Source organism: Pseudorasbora parva, chromosome 24 (assembly GCF_024679245.1).
Source record: "Pseudorasbora parva isolate DD20220531a chromosome 24, ASM2467924v1, whole genome shotgun sequence".
Classification (NCBI taxonomy): domain Eukaryota; kingdom Metazoa; phylum Chordata; class Actinopteri; order Cypriniformes; family Gobionidae; genus Pseudorasbora; species Pseudorasbora parva.
In genome coordinates this window covers 17,929,247-17,954,128 of record NC_090195.1, presented here as the reverse complement: position 1 = coordinate 17,954,128, position 24,882 = coordinate 17,929,247, and the positions used below count along the sequence as shown (strand labels likewise).

General features: G+C 36.9%; 2 protein-coding genes, 1 long non-coding RNA gene and 1 other non-coding gene across 6 annotated transcripts; all 4 read right to left on the bottom strand.

The window, feature by feature from the left end:
• Positions 1 to 92: 92 nt before the first annotated feature.
• On the bottom strand, positions 93 to 3,381 carry cmbl (carboxymethylenebutenolidase homolog (Pseudomonas)). 2 transcript variants are annotated; one of them, XM_067435211.1, is made up of 6 exons: positions 3,244 to 3,381; positions 2,123 to 2,334; positions 1,934 to 2,041; positions 1,702 to 1,844; positions 1,512 to 1,603; positions 93 to 341 (listed from the first exon to the last, which is right to left on the bottom strand). In XM_067435211.1, exons 2-6 carry the CDS (start codon positions 2,332 to 2,334, stop codon positions 162 to 164), a joined length of 735 nt encoding a protein of 244 aa, XP_067291312.1. In that variant the 5' UTR covers positions 3,244 to 3,381; the 3' UTR covers positions 93 to 161. The 2 variants fall into 2 exon arrangements, with proteins under 2 accessions (XP_067291312.1, XP_067291311.1); XM_067435210.1 differs by lacking the exon at positions 3,244 to 3,381 and adding an exon at positions 3,166 to 3,242.
• A 2,342-nt stretch (positions 3,382 to 5,723) lies between these two features.
• LOC137064027 (uncharacterized) lies at positions 5,724 to 9,513 on the bottom strand. Its single transcript, XR_010901470.1, has 5 exons — positions 9,266 to 9,513; positions 8,517 to 8,561; positions 7,485 to 7,629; positions 6,556 to 6,648; positions 5,724 to 6,131 (listed from the first exon to the last, which is right to left on the bottom strand). It is a non-coding gene; the product is annotated as an uncharacterized lncRNA (long non-coding RNA).
• Positions 9,514 to 9,587: 74 nt separating this feature from the next.
• Positions 9,588 to 9,661, bottom strand: trnat-agu (transfer RNA threonine (anticodon AGU)). Its single transcript has one exon. It is a non-coding gene; the product is annotated as a tRNA-Thr (tRNA).
• A 3,562-nt stretch (positions 9,662 to 13,223) lies between these two features.
• klhl15 (kelch-like family member 15) lies at positions 13,224 to 24,854 on the bottom strand. 2 transcript variants are annotated; one of them, XM_067435206.1, is made up of 4 exons: positions 24,709 to 24,854; positions 19,780 to 19,861; positions 17,647 to 18,358; positions 13,224 to 15,912 (listed from the first exon to the last, which is right to left on the bottom strand). In XM_067435206.1, exons 1-4 carry the CDS (start codon positions 24,767 to 24,769, stop codon positions 14,803 to 14,805), a joined length of 1,965 nt encoding a protein of 654 aa, XP_067291307.1. In that variant the 5' UTR covers positions 24,770 to 24,854; the 3' UTR covers positions 13,224 to 14,802. The 2 variants fall into 2 exon arrangements, with proteins under 2 accessions (XP_067291307.1, XP_067291308.1); XM_067435207.1 differs by lacking the exon at positions 24,709 to 24,854 and adding an exon at positions 19,378 to 19,474.
• Between the last annotated feature and the right edge of the window lie 28 nt (positions 24,855 to 24,882).

Here is a 24,882-nt window from a genome sequence, read left to right as displayed (position 1 = left end):
TCATTGACATTAGAATTATTTTATTATTTTTCTATCTTGAGTTGAAAAAAAGGTGTTATTATTCAAAACTACAAGTGCAGAACTGCAAAAGCTTTCAGATTGACTGCTTTTTATTATTACACTTTGTCATTAGAACATTTTTAACCTTCACCAGTTTCAGTTTACATGTACTTATTCAACCAGTTGATCATATCTTTCCTGGCTTCCTCTATGTAGGGTCTATCATCTGGGTTGATGTCTTCTCTTTTGCGATGGACAAACCCATGTGTCTGGTTGGGGAAGATTTTCACTTGGAAGTCAGCTGTGCACTTTTCCTTCAGTCTTGTTTCTAGTGTGGTCACCTTGGTGAAAAGGAGAACAATAAACATTAAATGTTGTGCACAGTGTATGGCCCTGATATGAGTTTATGTAATACAGTGATTACATTTAACCCCATTTATTGTTTCTCATTCTTAAGAGCTGAAATTAGACCTACCGGTAACCATTTTTAAGAGAATTATGATCTGATTATACTTAAATTGAGCTATAAATCAAATAAAGCACATTATCCATGTCATATCATCCTTATTGTGGCAGCAATAAATCAGAACTATAAGGAAATATATATTTATATAAATATTCCTGTCATGCAAAGCTTAGTTTGCACAAATCATTCTCTCTCTCTATATATATATATATATAGTTTATATATACACACATTGATCAGGCATAACATCCTAATTTTGTATTGGTCCACCTAAACCTTTAGCTGCGAAAACAGCCCTGACACATAGAGGCATGGACCACTAGACCCCTGAAGGTGTGCTGGGGTACCTGGCAGCGAGTTGTTAGCAGCAGATCCTTTAAGTTCTGTAAATTGTGTGGTGTGGCCTCTTGGGTTCGAACTTGTTTGTTTAGCACATCCCACAGATGCTCGATTGGATTGACAAAACCTCAAACCATTCCTGCCCATTTTTGCTTTGTGGCAGGGCACATTATCCTTCTGAAAGAGGACACAGCCACCAGGGAATACCGCTTCCATGAAAGGGTGTACATGGTCTGCAACAATGCTTAGGAAGGTAGCACGTGTCAAAGTAACACCCACATGGATGGCAGGACCCAAGGTTTCCTAGCTGAGCATTGCCAGCCTTCGCTCCCCAAATGCTTTAATGAGCCTTGGCTGCCCATGACCCTGTCGCCGGTTCACCACTGTTCTTATCTTAGACCACTTTTGATAGATATTGATTACTGCAGACTGTAAACACCCCACAAGAGATGTAATTTTGGAGATGCTCTGACCCAGTCGTCTAGCCATCACAATTGGGCCCTTGTCAAACTCACTCAAATCCTTAAACCTGCACATTTTTCCTGCATCTAACACATCAACTTTGAGGATAAAATGTTCACTTGCTGCCCAATATATCACACCCACTAACAGGTGCCCTGATGAAGAGATTATCAGTGTTATTCACTTCATAATATTATGCCTGATCAGATATATACACAAAATTTTTTAAATGACTTCATCTTACCTGATCAATTGGAATGACTGCATCATTTTCTGCAAATATGAAGAGGGTTGGACTCTTGAGATCAAACCTGTCTTCCCGCTCTCTGACAATACCTGGGTAAATTAAATTAATTATATAAAGTACAGATTGCAGACAGCATATTGACACATATTCTCTGTATCCTGAGACTGTTCATAGATGCAACAAATACCATAGACAGAGACGCCAGCTTTAATTTCTTGATATTGAAGAGCAATGTAGTGTGTCGCAACACCACCCCAACAGAAACCGACAACACCTATATGCTTTGCACCACACTGCTCCTTCAGGTACATCAATACAACATCCACTTCCCTAAGAAAACAAAAAGATTGTTCAGTCTCTCCTTTTAAATGCATGGTCAAGTGCATCAGATAAGAACATTTAGTTTGTTGAACTTGTACTTTTTGATGTCTGTAGGCTTTTTATCCTCAAGCCACTGCTGAAATGTTGACCAGTCTTGAGATGGGCTCCACGCCTCTTTTCCGACAAAGAAATCTGGACATATAGCACTGCAAATGCAACATAATCAAGTAAGAACAGGGATATCTGAACAATTGTAATATTTATAACAATATAAACCAGATATTCACATGTATCCATTGGCTGAGAGCATGTCAGCCATGTATCTAGTGTTTGGAAGCTGCCATCCATAAATATCTTGAATTACAATAATGGCCTTTTCTGATGCTTGAGGCTTCACCACATAAGCTTTAATGTGCTCGATTTGAACTTCCTCTCCAAGACCTCCATATTCAATCGTATCCCCGATATCACATGGACAAGGTTTTGCTTCATTTGCCATCTGTTCATAAAAGGAAAGCAGGGAATGAACCTATATAATCCCACATTTCCCAGCAATGTATTAACAAACTGCATGCCTTTACTAAAACTTTTTTAAATGTTTGTGATAGTGTGTTGGTTATTCTATTTCAAAAATTGTGAAGAAAAAATAAATGATGAACACAGAATGTTTTTTAAAAGATTATCAATAAAGTAACTTATTAAAAACAATTGTGCATTGACATCCAATCATGCGATCATGATTTTTATGAGATGGAGCAATCTTAATAATACATTAATATTATACTCTAGATAATCTATATCAAATGGTAACTCTATTTGCCATATTTATTTTCCTCTTTTTCTTTTTTTTTTTTTTTCTTATGTGGAACTTTGACAAAGATATAGAGTCTTCAAAAACTAGAATTATCCAGCTAACCATGTTTGGTTCCCAGGACGTTCTGGTAATTTACGTTTTTGGTTATAAAATATTCTGAAAATAACTATTGCGGAACGTTCTGTTCTGGTTCTCTTTAGATTATCGCGAAAAAAACGTTCTGTCTAGTTTAGTTTTTGGTTACATGTAAACCACAGAGAACATTTTAGTGGTCTAGCCAAACTGGAAATATGCTAAATGTACAGTGTAAACACGAAACTCCGTGCAAAATAAATATCTTTTTAGACTCTTGAAAAGTACAAATTAGCCACAAATGTTACGTTATTACATAGGTTAAAATAGTTTTGGAATTACTGTGCCAAAAATGCGCCACATTCTGACAAAATAAATAAGTGAATGAATCACGTGATTCAAAAATGTAACTCCGTTCAAAGTGTTCAAAGCGAAATGACTCACGACAAACATAGGCTACTGCTACAACCACACACGCCTCATTCCACATGATTTGTGGTTTGCATTGTGAAATGCACTTACCCCACCGCTGAACGTCGAATTTATTTCGAAAAATACAAGATTGAATTCTGGTCCGGTCTGGTTCGGTCCGAACACAGATTGCAGAATTGAATTCAGTGTTTGTTCCTTTTAGCAACGCCCACTATAAACGTCTTCGTTCACCATGAGTTAGCAAAATTATTTCCGTTGAAAGTATGCCTAAATGGGTAGATGCTTTTTATATTGCATATCGTGAACCGAGTTCATTTAGACCAGAGTTCCGTCTGTCATGTTTAAATAATGTCTGCGATATATCTTAATCTTTTTCATAAGCCTAAGTCAACGTTTTTTAATGAAACATATGAATATGATACGGCCTTCAGTAGGTAGACAAGAAAAATCCGTCTGTTAATTAATTATAAAGTATAAAGTTGTGTGGAGTTGTTCCTCAGGGGAATGCAGGCTATGCACTGTCTGATGTGGTCATTTTTTGTTCTCTCCGGTAGTAGCCTATCAACCTTGGAATAGGCCTAAATAAATCTGACGGCTTTGGCTGAGAGGAAAAAGTAGTCTATATATATATATATATATATATATATATATATATATATATATATATATATATATATATATATATATATATATATATATAAATGTTTTTTTTTGTTGTTGTTGTTGTTGTTGTTGTTGTTGTTGTTGTTTTGTTAATTACATTAATTTTGTTCCAAATCAACCCATGCATCATTTTTGCAAAGTGGACATATGATAGCCTTTTTTATTTTTTAGTTGCTATACACCGCGTAGAGAGAGCAAAGCTTTTACAGCTTTTTAAATCTTTAACAAGAGAACCATTTCTGAACGAAAAATGCCCAGGTAGGCCTGTTACCCCTAGAAAGTAATAAGTAGGGGAACTGGGATGAAGGATTCCATTGCTACCGAAATGTTGATTTGGTCGTTTTTTTAGGAAACTATTATTTTCTGTATTTGTGTTGTGATATATAGTTTTCTTGAAGAGTGGCAGCCTTTGATGAATCCAGTTTGATCATTATGGAAAGCGAACAAAACAAAAAACAGTGGAGGCATATTCCAAAAAATTTGGATAAATTCTACCACAGGAAACCCATCTGACCCTGGTGTTTTATTATTTGGTATTTTTATTAATGCATTGCATAGTTCTCATAAATAGGCAAAGGTGGCTAAATAGTCTTCTTGTTATTTTTTTGTTAAGATGCTATCTAAAAATAACTAATAGCCTATATTAAATCTGGGTTATTTAATGTTTTACTGTTTCTGATGACTGTTTATATTACCCAGTGGAATCAATAGTAGCAGTTATAATAGATTTTTCTCTTTTGTTTTCAAGTTGATTTGCTACAAATTTGTTGTTATATTCAGTATAAGCCGTGTCATCATAAGCATGTAGAACATGCTGACTATTAATCACCATTTAAATTCTTCTGTGGTATGACAAATTAATTTCTAAAATAATTAATGTATTATCTCAGTTGCATGCATAACTATAAATGAAACAACGTCTTTGTTTGCCACCAGAGGGCGTACTGTGACCGTTTTTTTAAGTGTGTGTGTGTGTGTGTGTGTGTGTGTGTGTGTGTGTGTGTGTGTGTGTGTGTGTGTGTGTGTGTGTGTGTGTGTGTGTGTGTGTGTGTGTGTGTGTGTGTGTGTAGATTACCATTTATTAAGTTTTATATGGTAAGGATAAACTATACATAAGGGTGGATCATTTTATAAGAATTATTATATTATAATACAATGATTTGTTATAATACAATATTAAATATATTACTTAAAATGGACTAATTAAATTTTAACAACAGTATTACCATTGTTGCTGTTTTATGAATTGGTTTGTGTTTAATAATATTTTGACCCTTTGGATTTTGCATACAAGCAAATAAATGTCCTGTGATAAATACAGATATGCAGGCTAATGGAAGATTGTGCATAAACAGAAGTTAAAATAGCTTAACCTGAAAAATATTTTATCATCATTGATATTAGTGCGGTGTACTAGCACACTGCAAGCCTATACAGGTTGATTGAACTTAAAACATTTATGGAAACTCGTTGCCCTAAAAAAGTTGATTTTGTCTTGTTGAAAAAACAAAACATTTCCAGTTTAATGTACTTAAGATTTTAACAGCATTTAATTAAAAACTTTTAGTTAATTGAACTAATAATTTTTAATTCAGTGCTATTGAAATTTTACGTACATTAAACTGGAATTTTTTTGTTTTTTCAACAAGACAAAATCAACTTTTTTAGGGCAACGAGTTTCCATAAATGTTTTAAGTTCAATCAACCTGTATATGCTAACATTTATCATGGATGAATGTTGCAGCAGAACCCAAAACTTTAATTTAAATAGCTATTTACGGTCAATGATTTAATAAAGATATCAAACAAGGACAAAGGATAACAATGATTTATTTGGACTTACAATTTATTGGAATTCACTTATCAAAATCAGTTTTCAAAGAGTGACAAAAGTAAAATGGGTGAAGTACCAATTACCCAATTGTAAATCTTTACAACAGTATTTCAAAACTTTCCCAAAATTTTAATAAGTACAGTATGTTTTTCTTTACCCTTTTACATGGTAAGCTGATTTGTAACAGCCAGAATCTTGCCCTTCAACTCCTTCTTGCCCAAAGCAAGCAAAACTTGCTGAATGAAAAAAAGGTGTTGCCCATGCACTTTGGGTAGTCTAGGTGCAGGGCATAAGTTAAACCAAAAAGAAGACCTGGTCTGGGGTATGTTGTCTAAATTGTCCATTACAACATTCCCCCCAAAATGATTCCCACCGAGGATGGGTGGAGGCAGAAGGACAGGGGTTGCAGAGCCACATCTTCATTTTCTAAGCTGAGGATTCCAACTGGCACATGCTGGTACGAGTCTCCATCATCAGAAGCCTGGACAAGAACATGAACATTACTAAGACACATGTTAGCACTAGATATTAATTTTATTGATAATGTTTTTATTAGTTGTATGCAGGCATATTTTTTTGCGAATTATGTATAAAAATGTTTCCAGAAGGTCAGTAATATTTACACATTACATGTGTGTTTTCGTTTACATTTGTATAAATCTTTGGATGACATTAACTACTGATTACATTAAAAATTATGTAAAATTATGAGATTAACCAGGATTGTATTTTAGAGTTTTATAAGTGTTATGACAGGAATTTAAATTTATCCTTAATGACTTAAAACTAAAACCTCATCCTTACATTCATCATTTAACTAAACTATAACTTTGTTTTTTGGTGGGGTTTTAAATGCACATCAAGAAAAAAATTACAAAAAGTAAAACTGCATTAAAAATACTTACAAAGCCTGCTTTGAAGAACTCAGTTGGGTCATCGCCAAGGAGTACCGGAAGCCCTCTCATAGCAACACGTCGCATGTCAACGATATCAGTAGCCTGAGGTGTGGAGGTTGAAAAGAAAATATAATTTGTCAACATAAAAGGAAGGCAATTTACATTAATCATAATTTTGTCTGCGTTACTGAACAGTCTTAAAGGGATAGTTCACCCAAAAATTTAAATTATATGTCTATCTGCTTACACCAAAGGACTCCAAGATGTAGGTGTGTTTGTTTCTTCAGCAGAACACAAATTAAGATTTAACTCCAACTGTTGCTGTCTGTATAATGTAATCATATAATGCATTTGAATGGTAGCAGAATCTATGAGAGTAAAAAAAAAAAAACATGCATGGACAAATCCTTTTTAAACACAGCGGCTCATGATGGCACGTTGATGTCTTAATACAAAAAACAATCGGTTTGTGGGATAAACCGAAAAGTATATAATTTTTACCACACCACTATGTCCAACAGCCTTCAGCGCGTGATCATCTCTCTCTCGTGTATCTCTATACCATATTGTGTACATTGACCTCACTCAATGGAAGTGATCACGCGCTTAAGACTGTTGGACATAGTGATGTATTAGAGGTAAAAATTATATAAATACTGTTCGCTTTCTCGCACAAACTGATCTTTCTGTGTCTTAAGACATCAATGTGTCATCACAAGTCACTGTGTTTAATAAGGATTTGTCTGCGCATGTTTAGATTGCAATGGTTGGAGTTAAACATTTTCATTTGTGTTCTGCTGAAGAAACAAACCCACCTACATCTTGGATGCCCTTGGTGTAAGCAGATAAACATTACATTTACATTTTTAGGTGAACGATCCCTTTTAAGTAATCTGGCTTTCAAAATTAAACAATGGCATTAACTTAAATTTACAAACCTTGGCTTGATGCAGAAGATCGCTCAAAATCTGCCCAGCGAGACCTCTCTTTGACCTGAATCAGTTGTGGACAGTGACGATCAAGAGAGCCATAAAATTCTTTTTTAAGGTTCTTCCCAACTACCCGGCTGAATTCGTGATACACCTGAAATAGTAAAACAAAAAAGCATGTGTTAACATCAGGGAACTGTGAAGATTTAACAACTGTCAAATAATTATCTAGCCATGATTTGGACAATATGTCACTCTCTGCCACAGTCTCAACTACCTCTTTCACAACTGACTCATCTACATGTCCAAAGTGTTTCTGAAAAACAGCCTTCACATGCTTGTGCAAAAGTGGCTGGGACAACTGGATTATATGGCAAAGCTGTTGAATTACTTCCTGAACAGAGTTCTCTGGTATGTGAAGGAGGGTTTGCATTTTTTTTTTAAAGAGCTGCTAAATTATGTTCCAATTGTTCTCCTAAGTCTTGTGATAGTGTTTCGTTTGCTTCTGCATTGAAATCATCTTGGCCCAATTAATCTGGAAGCATCTCCTGCACAGCACACTCATGAGTGTCAACTACACTGTCATCATTTTCATTTTCATTACTCTCTATTTTTACTATTAGCTCTGGTTTAAACATTTTCTCATTTTGATCTTGGTGATGCTTACTTTTGTGTGCACTGAATGTGGAATATACCCTGCTTTCAAAGCTACAGCCTTGAAATGGACATTTAACTTTTTGGTGGTCTTTGAGATGTCTGTGCCGAAGGTGGGCAAAATATTCTGTAATCTAACAGGGTTCAAGAAAATCACAAAGCTGACAGCGAAACTTAGCTTCAAATTTCCCCACAGATTGTTGTTTTTCAGTCGCTGTATGAAAACGAGATAAGTGTATTTTAAAGCTATTGAAAAAAACTTAAAAGTACATAAACATTCCTGATATAAGCATGGAAAAGGCTGGCTTCTTGCATAGCTCCCATGTTTAAGTCTGTAATGTTTTAATAAGTATCCCCTTTTGTCACAAGCATATATGCAATACTTACATTTCCAGATCATCTTTATTAGGCTTGCTTTGAACTTCTTGAAATCTGCAGAGAAACACAAATCCACATTAGAGTGCTTTTTACTAGCTGACAAGGCAAATTTACATCTTTTGATCTGTTATTGACAAAATTGTCTCTTGAAACAAAGTACTATCTAGCCATCTATTTATTTAGCATGTAACTGATGTACTAGCTAACACCACGCTGATGAGCACGAGGTTGCATTTCTTTAAGACAGATATGGATTAGTATTTTTTCGCAGGTTTGTCAATTGAAGCTGTTTTGTTTAATACTTCACTCACAAAGACATGCAAAAACGTACAAAACCTAAATAATAAAGTTACGCTGTATTTACGTTAAAACCACGTTGAGCATTTCTAACAAGGCAAGTTAAACTGCCAAGATTCACAAACACCACCGAACGAGATATCGTTTGAATATCTCAGCTGTTGAAGCGTTCAGTTGTTTGTTTGATGAGAATTATTGACCAAAAAAGAATAAGTATTCAATTTTAAATGTGATTATCACTTTCCCAGAGAGCATGTCGTAAGAATTAACGTTGTAAAAAGTGGCGGATGCAATTGATCGGTGACGAACGTTGACATGTAACAGTTACTATGTGACATGTATTGACACAGCCTAAACTTACATTTAGTTTTACTGGCTAACTGTTATACATCTTATTTATTAGGGATTAATAGTATTATAGCTGTTTGAGACCAAAATGTAAAATGACATGTCCTACTCACCAGCAAACGTTGATAAAAATGCGCGCAGCTGCGTCCATGCCTGACGTCAGTTCAAAGAGCCAATCAGCGTCTTCCTTGTATTGCGTCGCATTGACAACAGACCAAAATAGGCTCTGTTCAGTACATTCAATTTAAACAACCAGAATAGAATGAACAACATCATGCAAATCGTACAACAAACTAAAAACATGTTGTTATTGAGCAAATCTGTTGGAGTTTATGTTTATTGTACCTAAATAATTTGAATTAAAACAATTTCAGGGATAACAGTGCAAAAGCTTTACGCTAATATCCCTTTACTTTTGAATGTAATACACTGAAAAGGCACCGCTGGGATTCGAACCCAGGATCTCCTGTTTACTAGACAGGCGCTTTAACCAACTAAGCCACGGCGCCACGTGCGCATGCGGTCAACGACAGGCGTTTTTTCCCACACGGAAATCAATTGCTGGTTTTTTTTTCTTCTAGAATATATTCGGTGATATTTTTGTGTGACGTAGTTAATTTCTAAACATATACGTATCATGCCTAAAAGAGGTCTGATGCATACATTTAATTTCATTGATGTGGTTTGTTCCTGACCAAACCAACGCAAATTGTAAAAGTAGGCTTAGAAACGTGACATAAGTTAAAAAGCTTTATCTTACGGCGTTTACAGACAGCCACCATCTTCCAGTTAATGTGTTGAATAGCGTCAAAGAAAAATAAAATTTGAAATGTTTCAGAAGAACAATTCATTATCTAATATTTGATCAGTGAAAAACCACACAGAAACATTAACATTCTAGAAAAGTCCAAAAAGATTCCAGAATAAATTGTTGGATATAAAGTCACAATTACAAGGTGTAGGCCTAATTATGAGATATGAAATGACAATTTGATATGCAATTGTGATATTAAGTTCCAATTATGAGAAATAACGTTGCAATTACCTTTCTTTTTACTCTAAAGTGGAAATTCTGAGGCATTCTGGCAAAATGTACAGGTCCTTCTCAAAAAATTAGCATATTGTGATAAAGTTCATTATTTTCCATAAACTAATGATAAAAATTAAACTTTCAAATATTTTAGATTCATTGCACTCCAACTGAAATATTTCAGGTCTTTTATTGTTTTAATATTGATGATTTTGGCATACAGCTCATGAAAACCCAAAATCTCAATAAATTAGCATATCATGAAAAGGTTCTCTAAACGAGCTATTAACCTAATCATCCGAATCAACTAATTAACTCTAAACACCTGCAAAAGATTCCTGGGTCTTTAAAAACTCCCAGCCTGGTTCATTACACAAAACCGGATGCAGACTGCCGACCTGACTGCTGTCCAGAAGGCCGTCATTGACACCCTCAAGCAAGAGGGTAAGACACAGAAAGAAATTTCTGAACGAATAGGCTGTTCCCAGAGTGCTGTATCAAGGCACCTCAGTGGGAAGTCTGTGGGAAGGAAAAGGTGTGGCAAGAATCGCTGCACAACGAGAAGAGGTGTCCGGACCCTGAGGAAGATTGTGGTGAAGGACCGATTCCAGACCTTGGGGAACCTGCGGAAGCAGTGGACTGAGTCTGGAGTAGAAACATCCAGAGCCACCGTGCACAGGCGTGTGCAGGAAATGGGCTACAGGTGCTGCATTCCCCAGGTCAAGCCACTTTTGGGCTACACAGCACAATATGCTAATTTTTTTGAGGACATGTATATTCTGGATTAATATTATTCTAAATATGGAGCATTGGTGTTTATTGATGGAAAGAAGAATGTTTAACTTGAGGCTTAATTCTACAAACTAAAAAAAGCTTCAATATCAATCCCATCCATTTTATTTTTTATTTAAATTTTATGAATTATTATTTCATAATTCATGTATATTATTATTTTTTAAAGTATATATATATATATATTAAATAAATGTTTTTTTGTTGTTGTTTTGTTAATTACATTAATTTTGTTCCAAATCAACCCATGCATCATTTTTGCAAAGTGGACATATGATAGCCTTTTTTATTTTTTAGTTGCTATATACGCGTAGAGAGAGCAAAGCTTTTACAGCTTTTTAAATATATATATACACACACAGGTCCTTCTCAAATAATTTGCATATTGTGATAAAGTTCATTATTTTCCATAATGTAATGATAAAAATGAAACTTTCATATATTTTAGATTTATTGCACACCAACTGAAATATTTCAGGTCTTTTATTGTTTTAATACTGATGATTTTGGCATACAGCTCATGAAGACCCAAAATTCATATCTCAAATTAGCATATTTCATCCGATCCAATAAAAGAAAAGCTTCAAATAATTATGTTCAGTTATGCACTTAATACTTGGTCGGGAATCCTTTTGCAGAAATGACTGCTTCAATGCGGCGTGGCATGGAGGCGATCAGTCTGTGGCACTGCTGAGGTGTTATGGAGGCCCAGGATGCTTCGATAGTGGCCTTAACTTTCTCTGCACAATATCCCACAGATTCTCTATGGGGTTCAGGTCAGGAGAGTTGGCAGGCCAATTGAGCACAGTAATACCATGGTCAGTAAACCATTTGCCAGTGGTTTTTGCACTGTGAGCATGTGCCAGGTTGTGCTAAAAAACCAAATCTCCATAAAGCTTTTCAGCAGATGGAAGCATGAAGTGCTCCAAAATCTCCTGATAGCTAGCTGCATTTACCCTGCCCTTAATAAAACAGTGGACCAGCTGACATGGCACCCCAGACCATCACTGACTGTGGGTACTTGACACTGGACTTTAGGCATTTTGGCATTTCCTTCTCCCCAGTCTTCCTCCTGACTCTGGCACCTTGCTTTCCAAATGACATGCAAAATTTGCTTTCATCCGAAAAAAGTACTTTGGACCACTGAGCAACAGTCCAGTGCTGCTTCTCTGTAGCCCAAAGTGGCTTGACCTGGGCAATGCAGCACCTGTAGCCCATTTCCTGCACACGCCTGTGCATGGTGGCTCTGGATGTTTCTACTCCAGACTCAGTCCACTGCTTCCGCAGGTCCCCCAAGGTCTGGAATCGGTCCTTCACCACAATCTTCCTCAGGGTCCGGTCACCTCTTCTCGTTGCGCAGCGTTTTTTGCCACACTTTTTCCTTCCCACAGACTTCCCACTGAAGTTCCTTGATACAGCACTCTGGAAACAGCCTATTCGTTCAGAAATTTCTTTCTGTGTCTTACCCTCTCGCTTGAGGGTGTCAATGATGGCCTTCTGGACAGCAGTCAGGTCGGCAGTCTTACCCATGATTGCAGTTTTGAGTAATGAACCAGGCTGGGAGTTTTTAAAAGCCTCAGGAATCTTTTGCAGGTGTTTAGAGTTAATTAGTTGATTCGGATGATTAGGTTAATAGCTCATTTAGAGAACCTTTTCATGATATGCTAATTTTTTGAGACAGGAATTTTGGATTTTCATGAGCTGTATGCCAAAATCATCAGTATTAAAACAATAAAAGAACCAAAATATTTCAGTTGGTGTGCAATGAATCTAAAATATATGAAAGTATAATTTATCATTACATTATGGAAAATAATAAACTTTATCACAATATGCTAATTTTTTGAGAAGGACCTGTATATATACTTAAAAAGGACCAAGAGACCAAAAATCCCCCCATCTGGCAAATTCATAAAGTTTCTTTTAACTATCCAAAACAACTAACATTGCATTGAAGGTATATATATTTATAAGTTCATGTATTTAATGGGAATCAAACCCATGAGGTGGCATTGCTAGCACCATGCTTTTACGGTTTGATCTGCAGGAATGCATTTTTCTCAATATAGCGACACACAAGCTGAAGAACAGGCTTAGGGTCGCAGCACACATCCTGCTGATGGATCATCTTACAGGGATAAAGCCACAGGATAAGATGCTGATATCTAAAGAAAACGGCATCTAAAATACACACTTAACCCAAAGACATCAGCACAGCAGGTGTATTCAATTAGAAAACCCAAAGCTGAACAGTTTGAACATTTATTTCTGGAAATTAATTACAAAGTCTTCAAATACCAGTGAACCACCAGATTTTGGTAAACAAGTTAGCAATCTGATTATACTCCTCTCAAGAACAAGATACAGGGCTATGGATTATTATTATTATAGTGGAATAATTGTCTGTTATTCTACTGAAAAAATAACATGACAAGGTTATAGTCTACTGCTGTGTCTGATTATTACAGTTTTACCCTTACAGACCACAGTTTGGCATCTATATGTACATGAAAATAGCATGAATTTTCGATGATAAATGTCACACGGCAGAGACAAAAAGTCAAAATTAGTGTTTGAGAAAGTACAAACCAACCAGGAACTCTGAGGAAACACAGCATCACATGTAGGGTCTGTAATAGTAAATTACATATTGCCAAACACCTTCAAGATCTGTTTTAAAGGGATAGTTCACCAACAAAATGATGATTCTGTCATCATTTACTCATATTTGTTCTTCCAAACCTGTGGAACACAAAATATGTTTTCCCCCATACAATGAAAACCAATGGCATCCAAAAAAAACACATGTTTTGGGTACCACTGAGTTTCATAGCACAGACAAACAAAAACAGATATTTAAACATTTCAGTCATTCAGATTTGGAGTAATTGATGAATAATCCCTTTTACTGCAACTGATTTTAATACCTAATGGACGCCTAAACTCAGAACTGCTGTTAGTGTTTCATTAGACATTAAAAACACAAGATGCATATGTGCTTTAGCCCTTTGCTGGTGAAACAAAATGTGAGACACACACACACACACACACACATAGAAAGTAGTTCCTTACATTATACGGATTGGATCAAGGCAAAGCTTTGCCATTTTAATAAATAAGTTAAAAATAAGCACAACTAATAAAGTTTGGAGAAGCGGGAACTCTGCGTCCCCTAATCTCTGCTGTCCCCTTTTCTCCCATTGCAGTCAGCAGTGGAGGACCGGTTATTGTAGAGCAGTAATATATGCCCTTATACGAGTGCAATGCCTGTCAACATCATCTTCAAGATTACAATCATTACAGTCATTATCGTCAAGATCCACTACAACATCACTAGTATCAGCACAAATGCATTCTTAGATTAGTAAGTGTGAAAGAAAAAAAAGGGACAGGTACGTTTCTTCATGAGTTCCTCTACTTCATTTAGTCTCCTTTTCATTTTTCTAACCACTCCTAGATGCAGCAGACTACTTGTTGTGGAATATGCACACATAAAACATGACTTCCTGTGAACAGAATGAAGGGATATAGAAGAACGTCACAGAGAAGACAATGTGGTGAAACATGAAGAGTAATATGTGCTCTACAGGATGATTACAGTGCAATGAGTCAGACGTATGAGTAAAAAGGTCGTCTGTATCCGTTTTTTATGAGACCGCCAATGCTCAGAACAAATAACAAACCTTCCTTTCTACAATGAAAGCCTAAAAAGGATTTTTTTCTTCTTAAATAAGCACTGGCCTACAGTTTAAAAGCTTCAACAGTATTAGTATTACTTGTCACACCTGTAAACGTTTGTCTCCTAAACTGTCTAGAAGGTACAAAGACTCAGCTGCAGCGTCTCACATGTTCCAGAACGTATTCTGGGAAGTGCAAACTACACACTTGCAGTCCGTCCAGTTTGCAAGGCATCCTGGGATACTCGTCCTCTTTCCATTTGTTTTCCTCAGGGTCAAAAGTGAGGATAGAGTCGCTGTAATGACCGTTGTAGCAAAGTCCCCCGAGCACCATGATCTGTTTGTCTAACACCGCCACTCCATGCCCACTGCGTCCTATAGGCATAGAGGCCAAAATAGTCCACTCGTCGGTCTCTGGATCATATACTTCTGTTGAAGGGCAGCCCTGGGATTCGAAAGAGGCACGGAGTATCACGCACACCCCGCCGAAGACGTACAGCTTCCCATTGTGGGAGATCATCTTATGGAAGCAACGAGCGTAGTTCATTTTTGACTTGTTCTCCCAGCAGTTGGTGAGGATGGGCGTGCGCCGCGTGCGAAGTTCGGACGTTCCTTCCCGTCCCGGGTCAAAGACGCACACTTGTTTTGAGGTGGAAGAGGAGGTGATGCCGCCAGTGATATACAGCTTCCCGTTGAGCACAGTGCCCTCGTGGCCGTACTTGTTTACTGGGTAAGGATCTACAAATTCCCACTTGTCCTCAACAATGTCATAACGTTCTGTAGAATAAAACGTCTCATCACGAGTGCGGCCTGCAACGGCATAAATGTACTTCCCGATGACGCCGACAGCAAACTCTGATCTGGGAACGGACATGTCGGCCATGCGTAGCCAAGAGTTCTGTCTGGGATCGTAGCGGTAGACCTTCGAAGAAGCGTGGAACTCTCCATCAGGGCCTAACTCTTCACCACCCAACAGGAAAGCGAAGTTGTTGACGATGGCCAGGCAATCGGGGCGGAGCGGTACCTGGGGGCCTTCTAGTTCCCACCACACTTTGGGCCGATGCAGGAGGAGGATCTTACTATTGACCATGCTGTGGCCAATCATTCCACGGAATACAGCAGTCTGGGGTCTCACGGATCTGATGCGGTTGGACTTGGTTTCCGCCAGCGGTTGTTCGTTCACCTGATGGAAGTAGCTGAGTGCCTGGTCTACTTCTAGTCTCAGTTGGCGGGAATAACGGTAGAACTCTGATGTCTTCACCTATGCAAGGAGGAAAGAAACACATGAGGGTTAATGACAGGAAAATTATAGATACACTACAGTTCAAAAGTTTGGGGTTGTTAAGATTTTTTTTTAATGTTTTTGAAAGCTCTTGTTCACTAAAGCTGAATTCATGCAATCAAAATATAATACAGTAGTGAAATAATAATACAGACTAAAATAACTTCATATTTACAGTATAATAGATTTTAAAATGTAATATGAAATAATTTAGAAATCATTCTAATATGCTGATTTAGAGTTAAAAAAGCATTTCATATTCTTATTATCAATATTAATATTATTGTTCGGTTTAAAATTGTGGAAACTAATACTTTTATTTCTGGGTTCTTTGAGCAATCTTAGGGTACGTTTATGCCACATCGTTAAAATCAGTGATAACACCATTTCTGTGGAAATTATATATTTAAAAAAAGCTGTAATATGCACATCACAAAATCATGTTTTTAAAGTTTACATGGTGACGATAACGGTAATGTTTTAAAAAACGTGCACTTTGAATATTGGTTTCAAAAGTTTGCATTTTCAGGCCCCCAAAACGCCATTCATGGAAATGAACAGCAAATTATGAAAATGCATACAAAGTTTTTAGTTAAATTTAGTTTGGGTCATTATTGTGCTGACCTCAGACTTGTGAACGGTAGGGCACAAGGATCATGGTTTCAATTTCTGAATAAAAGTTTTAAGAATGCAATTTTTAAAAAGAAAAAGATTTTTTTTTTTTTAATTTAGTCTGATATAATCTTAGAACTTTTTCTTATTATAATGCACAGTAATCTTAGACTTATGTTCATCAAACAAAAAGTCATACTGAATGAAACAAAACAGGGAATGATATCATAGAGATGACCTCTGCAGACCTTAGTTAATGAATGTCTTATAATGTTTCTTAACATTTTGCATAATTTATGACAAGTAAATTTATGACCACTCAGGTTGTAAAGTGTTATGTGGTAAAATCACGGCATAAAACAAATTTTTGCCACATCTGCCAAAAAAATGTTTTACCAGCCATTAAACTGGTTTTGCAAAAACAGGCATTGATGACACCAAAACGTAAACATTCTAAGCAAATGTAAAATAACACTGCATAGTCTTCATTGTATGAGTTAAATATCCTTTTTAATTATGCCTTCATAAAGTTATTCAGTCAAGAGCATTGAGTGATTATTTCTTTGTCCTTTGTTGCTGCTTTCAATTTAAGAGTGAATGCAAGATTTAATATACTGATACTGTACACAGTGCTTACTTTCTCAACTGTTTACGTCCACTCAAGACATAACCTACTATATGTACTAGGACACTCCCTATTTCTTGACATAATTTAGTTTGAATTCGTTGAGTGTAAGACGATGTGAAAGAGAGCTCAGATTAGCATTTGTACACTGTCTGAGACCCGGCTTTTAGGATGTGCACTTAGGATGTTTGCTCACACAAAACTTTCCACACAGCATGCAAGTAACGATATTAGTGCGGCCCATCAATTGTCCCAAACGTTGTTCATGTTTATTAATGTCCGTACATTGCTAGATATAAAAATGTTACTTGCCAACTGGTGAGTTACACCGTTTCATGTACTCGCCAACGTTGATTGCAACTCACACATTTGGCACTTGGAGAGTTAAATTTTAAATGACATTTTCAAATGATTTTTCCCTTTTTCTTACTTGTTTATTTTATGTTTAGGGGTCAGTGACAAGGAAGCATTGTTACCTTCTCAAAGATATTGGCAGGAGTCATGAGGCAAAAGCGCAGGTTCTGCACCACCGCGTCTGTATGTCTCCATCGTCTCCGGTCATGTCTCAGCCAAGCCTGCACCGCCTCATACAGCTCAATTTCTGGAAATCGACTCAGCTGGTCACTATCCAGATATGCCATCAACTTCTCCAAGCTCAAATAGGACAGGAAGTCCGGTCGCGCCATCAGGGGCACAAAGTTCTCCAGCAGAAATGCATCAAGCTGCTCCTGAACACCCTCCACGCCGACGCTGAAGTCTTCCAGCAGGCGCATGACCTCAGCACAGTTCTCCAAGCAGATCTTGGCCAGCAGGAAGGAGCAGCAGAACTCTACAGCCTCTGTGAGTTGCACGTACATGGCAGCCTGCAGGATCTCTTGCACCGTGAGCATGCTTAACTCCAACGAACCATAATACATGAAGCGGAGGACGTGACCAAACCCGGCTGCCGTCAACCCCTTCATGTGAATCTTATCCTGGTCCCGTTCCCGCATATCGGCCGTGAACATGACCCGGAAATAGTCGCTTTGCGTCGCTAACAGAGCCTTGTGGGCCTGGAAGTGGTGCTCCTCGATGAGCAGAGTAACATCGAGCAGCAGTCGCTCCTCATACAAGGCTCGGAAACCCGACGACACGCTGCCGTCATGCACTTGGGAAAGGTACACCTCCACATCCCCCGCCATTAGGCACCTGCAGAGACACAAACTCTTTTATAAATGACACGTCAAGGCAAGTCGATATGTCCCAATTTAGCTGGTCGTCTGCAAGGTTGGGAAGATCATAACTGTGATGGAGAGACAGACAGTTACCATTTTATTTCAAGTATTTGATAGAAATAAGACTGATTTGTCTCGTCTCAGAGCTCAATCTTAATCAACATGATGGAAAAGGCCCGTTAAAAGGGCAGTTCACCCAAAATTATTATTGTTATAATTTACTGACCCTGTGGAACATACAAAAAGAAGATACAATGAAAGTCAGTGGGGTCCAATGTTGTTTTGTTCCCCATTTCCTCGAATAGACAAAAACAGAAGAAACAAAATCAGTTTTTTACCGTCAGAGTTTTAATCAGAGTTTTAGGGTCAATAACATATAAAAAGAAAGATAAATAAATAACTTTATTCACCAACATTAAATTGATCAAAACTGACATGACATTTATAATGTTGACAAAAGATTTCCATTTCAAGTAAATTCTGTTCTTTTGTACTTTCATCAAAAAACATGTATAATAATAAGAAATGTTTGAAGATAGAAGACTGGAGTAATGATGCTGAAAATTCAGCTGTCATTATATATAACAGTTATTTAAAATAGTAATAATATTTCACAAAATAACTGTTCAAACATTTTAATCAAATAAATGCAGGTAAGCATAAGAAACTGTTGAAAAAAATTGAAACTGGCATACATTTTCAGGTGAACTATCCTTTTAAGTCAAAATAAAATGATGCAATTCTTTAATTAAGTGTTTGTTGAACTAAACAGCACTTCCTCAAGTTCTTCATTAGCCATCTGAACTGTTTATAGTTTAGTTGATAATAGATGGTTGAAAAAAAAAACATGCCAGAGTTTAATAAAGCCTCTGGAAGGACTTCAAGAACTTTCACACCTCAGCACTTCAGTTTCTGCTGCTGAAAGCCAAACTCTCTCAAAGCTCCCCCACACACTCCCCCTCTACTGCACACATGCACACACAGCACACTCACCTCTGATTGGCCACGGGCATGTCACAGGGGGGTGTCCGAGCCAATCAGAGGACAGTACCTCTGTGTCCGTAGGAAATTAAATTCTGAAGATATTCACCTAAATGACAAATCGAACAAGCCTCAATCATTAAAATTATGTGAAAATTACCAACAGACTGAAATGCTAAAGATGCACCAAAAACTGTGTGCAAACATAAGACAATTACATGAGACATGATTGGAGGTAGAAGACAAAATATCCCTGTTCGCACATTGAAACTGGACCATGCAAAACAGAAGCTTCTTATAGTTAAACAATTATTTTGAACATAAAACTGAGATTAAAAACACTATAAGACACTGTATACTTAACTGGTTAGGTGGCTTGGAGAAAAGTAGAGGGTGATGACTTTGTGACATTACCTTTTAGAGGCCTCCTGGCCAACGGTCGGCTTCACAGCACTGAAGGGACGTTCACATTTCCTCTGCTTGTACTTGCCCTGCTCTAAAAAGAGATGACATCCAGATGATGATAAATAGATAGATTATGAATGAAAGATGATCATTACAATGTTATAATTGATAATAAAATGGATAGTTCCGGTCCTTAATTATGATTGGTTGAGCTGCGCTCGAAGCCATTGTAAATTTGTGTTGTTGCTTGGAAGACAACCATTCTGCTTCTGAAGATCTACATTGTCTGGCAGTTTTTTTTGTTTTTTTAATCAATAACTACATTTGTGTGTCTGTGTGTTAATTGTAAGAAACCTTGCCAGGTATGTGGACTAACCGTTTTATAAAAAACAATATGTCCAGTGAAGCCATGATTTACAGGGAATTTAGAGCAGCTCCACATCGTGCCCGATAACTGTTAGCCCTTAGCTGTTCTAAATTCACTGTAAACCATGACTTCAATGGGTTTATTGCTTTCATTTACCAGTTGTTAATTAGTAATTAAAAAACTAAATAACGACTTATATAGTGATGGTCGATTTCAAAACAATGTTTCCTGAAGCGTGCCAAGCTGCTGAAATCACGTGAGTTTGGCGATCTGAACTGATTCATAATGGTTTGAAGCTTTACGAAGCGGTGTTTTGAAATAAGCAATCGCTATAAAAGTAGTTATTTCGTTTATTTTGCACACAAAAACTATTCTCATCGCTTAATAAAATTATTGTAGAACCACTGTAGTGAGATGGGCTTTTTAATAACTTCTTTAGTGCCTTTTATGGTTCTTGAGAGATGAAATGACATTGCTGCCAACTGGAGGCCTTTCTGAGCCATCGGATTTCAACAAAAATCTTTATTTGGGTTCCGAAGATGAACAAAGACCTTATGGGTGTCGAACGACATAAGGGTAAGGGTTAGGGTTAGGGTTAATTTTTGGGTGAACTAACCCTTTCAGACAGCAGCGCAGCAGAAATATTAGGATGCTGTCACTTTAAGAGCTGCACAGATCCAATATACTGGTAAACAAGCATTTTATTTCTCAATGTTCATTAAATACATAACTGACAATGTTTACAAAGATACCTACCAAGACTGGCATTTTTATATCATTTTCTGTGAATTAAAAGAAGTGAAAGAGAACTCAATTCAATATTTACCCACTGTCTAAAACACAGCTTTAAAAATACGCTTTTTAATGCTATCTTAACATAAGAAACCACATTTATGATACATTTGTTGTCAAAATTTTGATTTCAAATATAAAATGTAATCATAAGTTTGGTGAACAGCTTTGGGGAGTTTGACTTTTCAGCTGGCATTGTGAAACAGTGAAACAGCTGTCATTTCGAAAGATGGCCATAGAGTGAAATCAAAATTCATTGAAAGACCGCCTCTGCAGAAGAAAATCAACGCCTACTTCATTGTTACAACTTTGTAACTTTGCCTACTGGAATGTTCGTGAGATGACAAGGAGAGAAGAGGATCACTGGACTAAAAATAACATTACCTTCCAAAGGATCCTAATGTTAGGAATGTGGTTATTTATTTTCAACAATGTGAATGTCTTAGTTGTGCATTATTTATTTATATGCGGTACATTTCACTGTGGATTTTTTGGTAAGCCAGTCGCAAGTTCAGCGCAGGCTTTGCAAACAGACTTTTACGAAATAGACTCAACAATGCAACAACAAGTTCACCGTAAAAAAACACAACTTCACTGGATTTATTGCTTTAAAATAACCATTGTTAATTAGTACATACCCATTTGAAAATGTTTTGCTAACATTTTAACAGTCAATTCTAATGCCTGATCTGTGTGACTAGTGGTATCTGATTTGTAATGATTCATGTACAGTCAGATGTTTTTTGTCTATGTGCCAGTAAAATACACCAGTGACTAAATGGTCAATTTCACATTCTTATTTACATCGTGTTTGCACTGTTAGTACTAAGCATTCATTAGTGTGCAGAAATCGAGTTTCAATGACAAGATCACTGCATCCATGCGCTCAACATGTCTGTGATCTGCAACCTTTCATGCCACAATCTAAGGGTGCGTTCACACTTGTCATGTTTGATTCGATTAAAACGAACACTGGTGCAATTGTTTGGTTAGTGGGGTTTATTTAAACATATGAGAACGCTGCCATCCGAACCCTGGAGTGCACCAAACAAGCGGACAGAGACCGTTAAAAAGATGGGCCTCGGTCCGCTTCCAAATGAACTCTGGTGTGGTTCGTTTGATATATGAACGCAACACAGACCGAAAATATGTAAACGAACCAAAAACAGGACATGATGTCACTAGATGCGACACTACAAGTCAGCTGATTTGACGACGTTGAAAGATCGGTGTATCCAAAATATTTGGTCCAACGAGCATGTTTCGAAAACGCTAGAAAAACACAAAAAGCATACCTGCTTCTTCTCATCAAAGGACCTGTGTTGCCATTTAGTCGGTACAGACGATGTCAACTGCCGTCTCTTTTGTGGCAGATCTTCGTTTCTGCATACAACGGAGGAAATCCTACTGCTGTTTTGAATGTTTTGAACATTTTATGAGCTCTTCATGAGTTCTCATCTGATGAAAATAAAACCATATGTACACGCATAAAATGATTGCGTTTAATCCAGCACCCCTCAGCACTTGGTGCCCTACCCTTAATCAATTGCATATTTTTCATTTTAGTTATTTAAATCATTATATCATTTTTAACAAAGTGCATATTAAAGAGCCTATATAAAGTGATAAGATTTAAAATCAATAAATACAGCTATTAAAAAGAAGCTTACTGAGCTTAAATGTTCAATTCTCTCTATATATCAACTAAACTAACTTCATAACTTTTACTTGCATTGATGTGTAATATTTATTCTTTAAGATGTCCTCTTTCATAGACAGCTCTTTTCTTCTTGCTGTGTAAATTTGTTTAAATTCTTAAAATGTGTCATTCATGTAATAATCTACAGAAGAGAGAAATTAATCTCAGTTTCACTGATCCACAGCATGTGATTGGCTGTTGACTACCGATGTCATATCACTGAACCGCAGCATGTGATTGGCTATTCACAGCTGAACTTCTGGACTCAGGATCAAAGCCTGAGTTGACAGAGAAAGCTGATGATCAACATCATGGTACCAACAAAGCCTGAATAGATTGGTTTGATTTTGTCAACTCGAAACTAATCCTGTAACCCTGAGTTTGTTAAACTACTATCATGGTACAGGCCCCAGGTCTATACGTTTTGTTTTTTGGTCAGGACCAAACAAACCAAACAAACTGAACTACAAGTGTGAACGCACCCTAAATATAATGCTATTATCAACACTTTTCATGGTTAGGTAATCTTGAAAGCTGTAATAGTAATCACTTGCTAAAGGTTTGCTGGAGTTACACTTGTAATACTTAGCTATTTCACATGCAAATATTTTAGTCAATCACAGTTGGCATTTACACTGAAGTCTCGCACCAGGCACGCCCCTTCAAACAGTGTTTAAATCAGAGAATCTTTTTTTTTCTAAATTATGGAAACATTATAAATGCAGTTCATGACCCCTTTGAAGGGACTTTTGTAGAATTGAGTTCTCCTTGGCATCTTCTTGCCCTTGAATATTTAAATTTTTAAGGCTTAAAAACATGTGCAAAAGATAAACTTTCGTGAAGATGCAGCACTGGCATGATCAGGACAGTGACAGTTCCGTCAATTGTCCTGAGCCTCGTTCACACTGGCTCCGGGCAGTCCTTATTGTCGAGCCCTGCTGTATTTTGTACAGATTTAATTTTGTTTTATCAAGTATTTAATTATTTACGAAGAGAAAAACATTGGATTATGCAACAGACATTATACTCAGTGTCTTCACGCAGTTAATTAATACACCATCAGTTTGTTATATCTGCCTTTTTCATGCTATAGCCTATGGCTTTCAACTGATATATCTACTGATCTCTACTGATAATAATAGAAATAAGAAGAAGAAGAAGAAGAAGAAGAAGAAGAAGAAGAAGAAGAAGAAGAAATAATGTGTCTTGAATCTTATTGGAATGATTTCTGAAGGTTCGTGTGACACTGAAAATTGGAGTAATGATCCTGAAAAATCAGCTTGCCATTACAGGAATATTACAGTTTTATTTTATTTTATAATATTTCACAATAGGCTATTACAGTTTTTACTGTATTTTTGATCAAATACAGCCTGGGGGACCACAATAAACATCTTGAAAAATAATAACTATCCCAAACAACTATTAAACCCCAATAAGACAGGATGCCTCTAGATTTTAATTACAATTAGTTTTTTTTATTAATTTTACTTATTTTGACTGACACTGAGGTAAAGTGTTTAGAGAAAATGTGTCCTTTTAGTAAATAATGAATGTTTAAATCACTGCATCTTTGACAAATGTTTCTTTTCCCCCAAGTTTTACCAGCTTAACATTTCATTAGATTCAAAGTAGTTTTATATCCTTTGAATTTCAATGACCTTGTGTTTAAATACTCAGTAAACAAGACACAAAAACAACGCTTTATGAATTCTGAATGACTTGTTTGATTTTACAGTTGTTTTGATTATACAGATAAAAAGTAGCCTACATGAAAGCGACTGCATATAAACACTGACGGTGTCTTGAAACCTAATGAACTGTCTATCTAGAGACAGTCACAGAGTTTTAGCGTTCGCTTCAAGCCCATATGATGTCCAAACGTGCTGTCTACCTAGGGAGCTCACTGGGTCAATATCAGAGGCACAGCCAGTAATTACCGCTGACACGTCCCAACGAATGTCAGCCACGACATATTAAACAATAATGGTGTTTTCGGCTACAGTAAGTTAAAACGAGAATGTCATTAAGCAGGACAACGTTGTGTGTGTGAAATAAAACAATGCCAGCAGGGTTTTACCTCGGCGATGCGACTCCACGCAACCCCGCTTCGACCAGGGAGCCCGAGGTCCTTCGGACATGGAGTGCTGGTGTTAGACAAAGACCAGAGAAATTAAATATGAAATCTCATTATCGACGGAAATATGGTGCCCATTGGCGTCTTTAGGTGAGCATAAACCAGTGTTATTTAGAC

What these genes read in the sequence shown, in the direction of transcription:
- cmbl (XM_067435210.1), bottom strand. An exon ending in AAGCCTACAGACATCAAAAA is followed by an intron (nt 1,845 to 1,933) that starts GTACAAGTTCAA and finishes TTGTTTTCTTAG; the next exon opens with GGAAGTGGATGTTGTATTGA. An exon ending in CAGTCATTCCAATTGATCAG is followed by an intron (nt 342 to 1,511) that starts GTAAGATGAAGT and finishes CTTTTCACCAAG; the next exon opens with GTGACCACACTAGAAACAAG.
- klhl15 (XM_067435206.1), bottom strand. Translation starts at nt 24,769, where the DNA reads ATGTCCGAAGGACCTCGGGCTCCCTGGTCGAAGCGGGGTTGCGTGGAG. An exon ending in CGTGGAGTCGCATCGCCGAG is followed by an intron (nt 19,862 to 24,708) that starts GTAAAACCCTGC and finishes ATCTCTTTTTAG; the next exon opens with AGCAGGGCAAGTACAAGCAG. An exon ending in GGCCAGGAGGCCTCTAAAAG is followed by an intron (nt 18,359 to 19,779) that starts GTAATGTCACAA and finishes GTGTCTCTGCAG; the next exon opens with GTGCCTAATGGCGGGGGATG.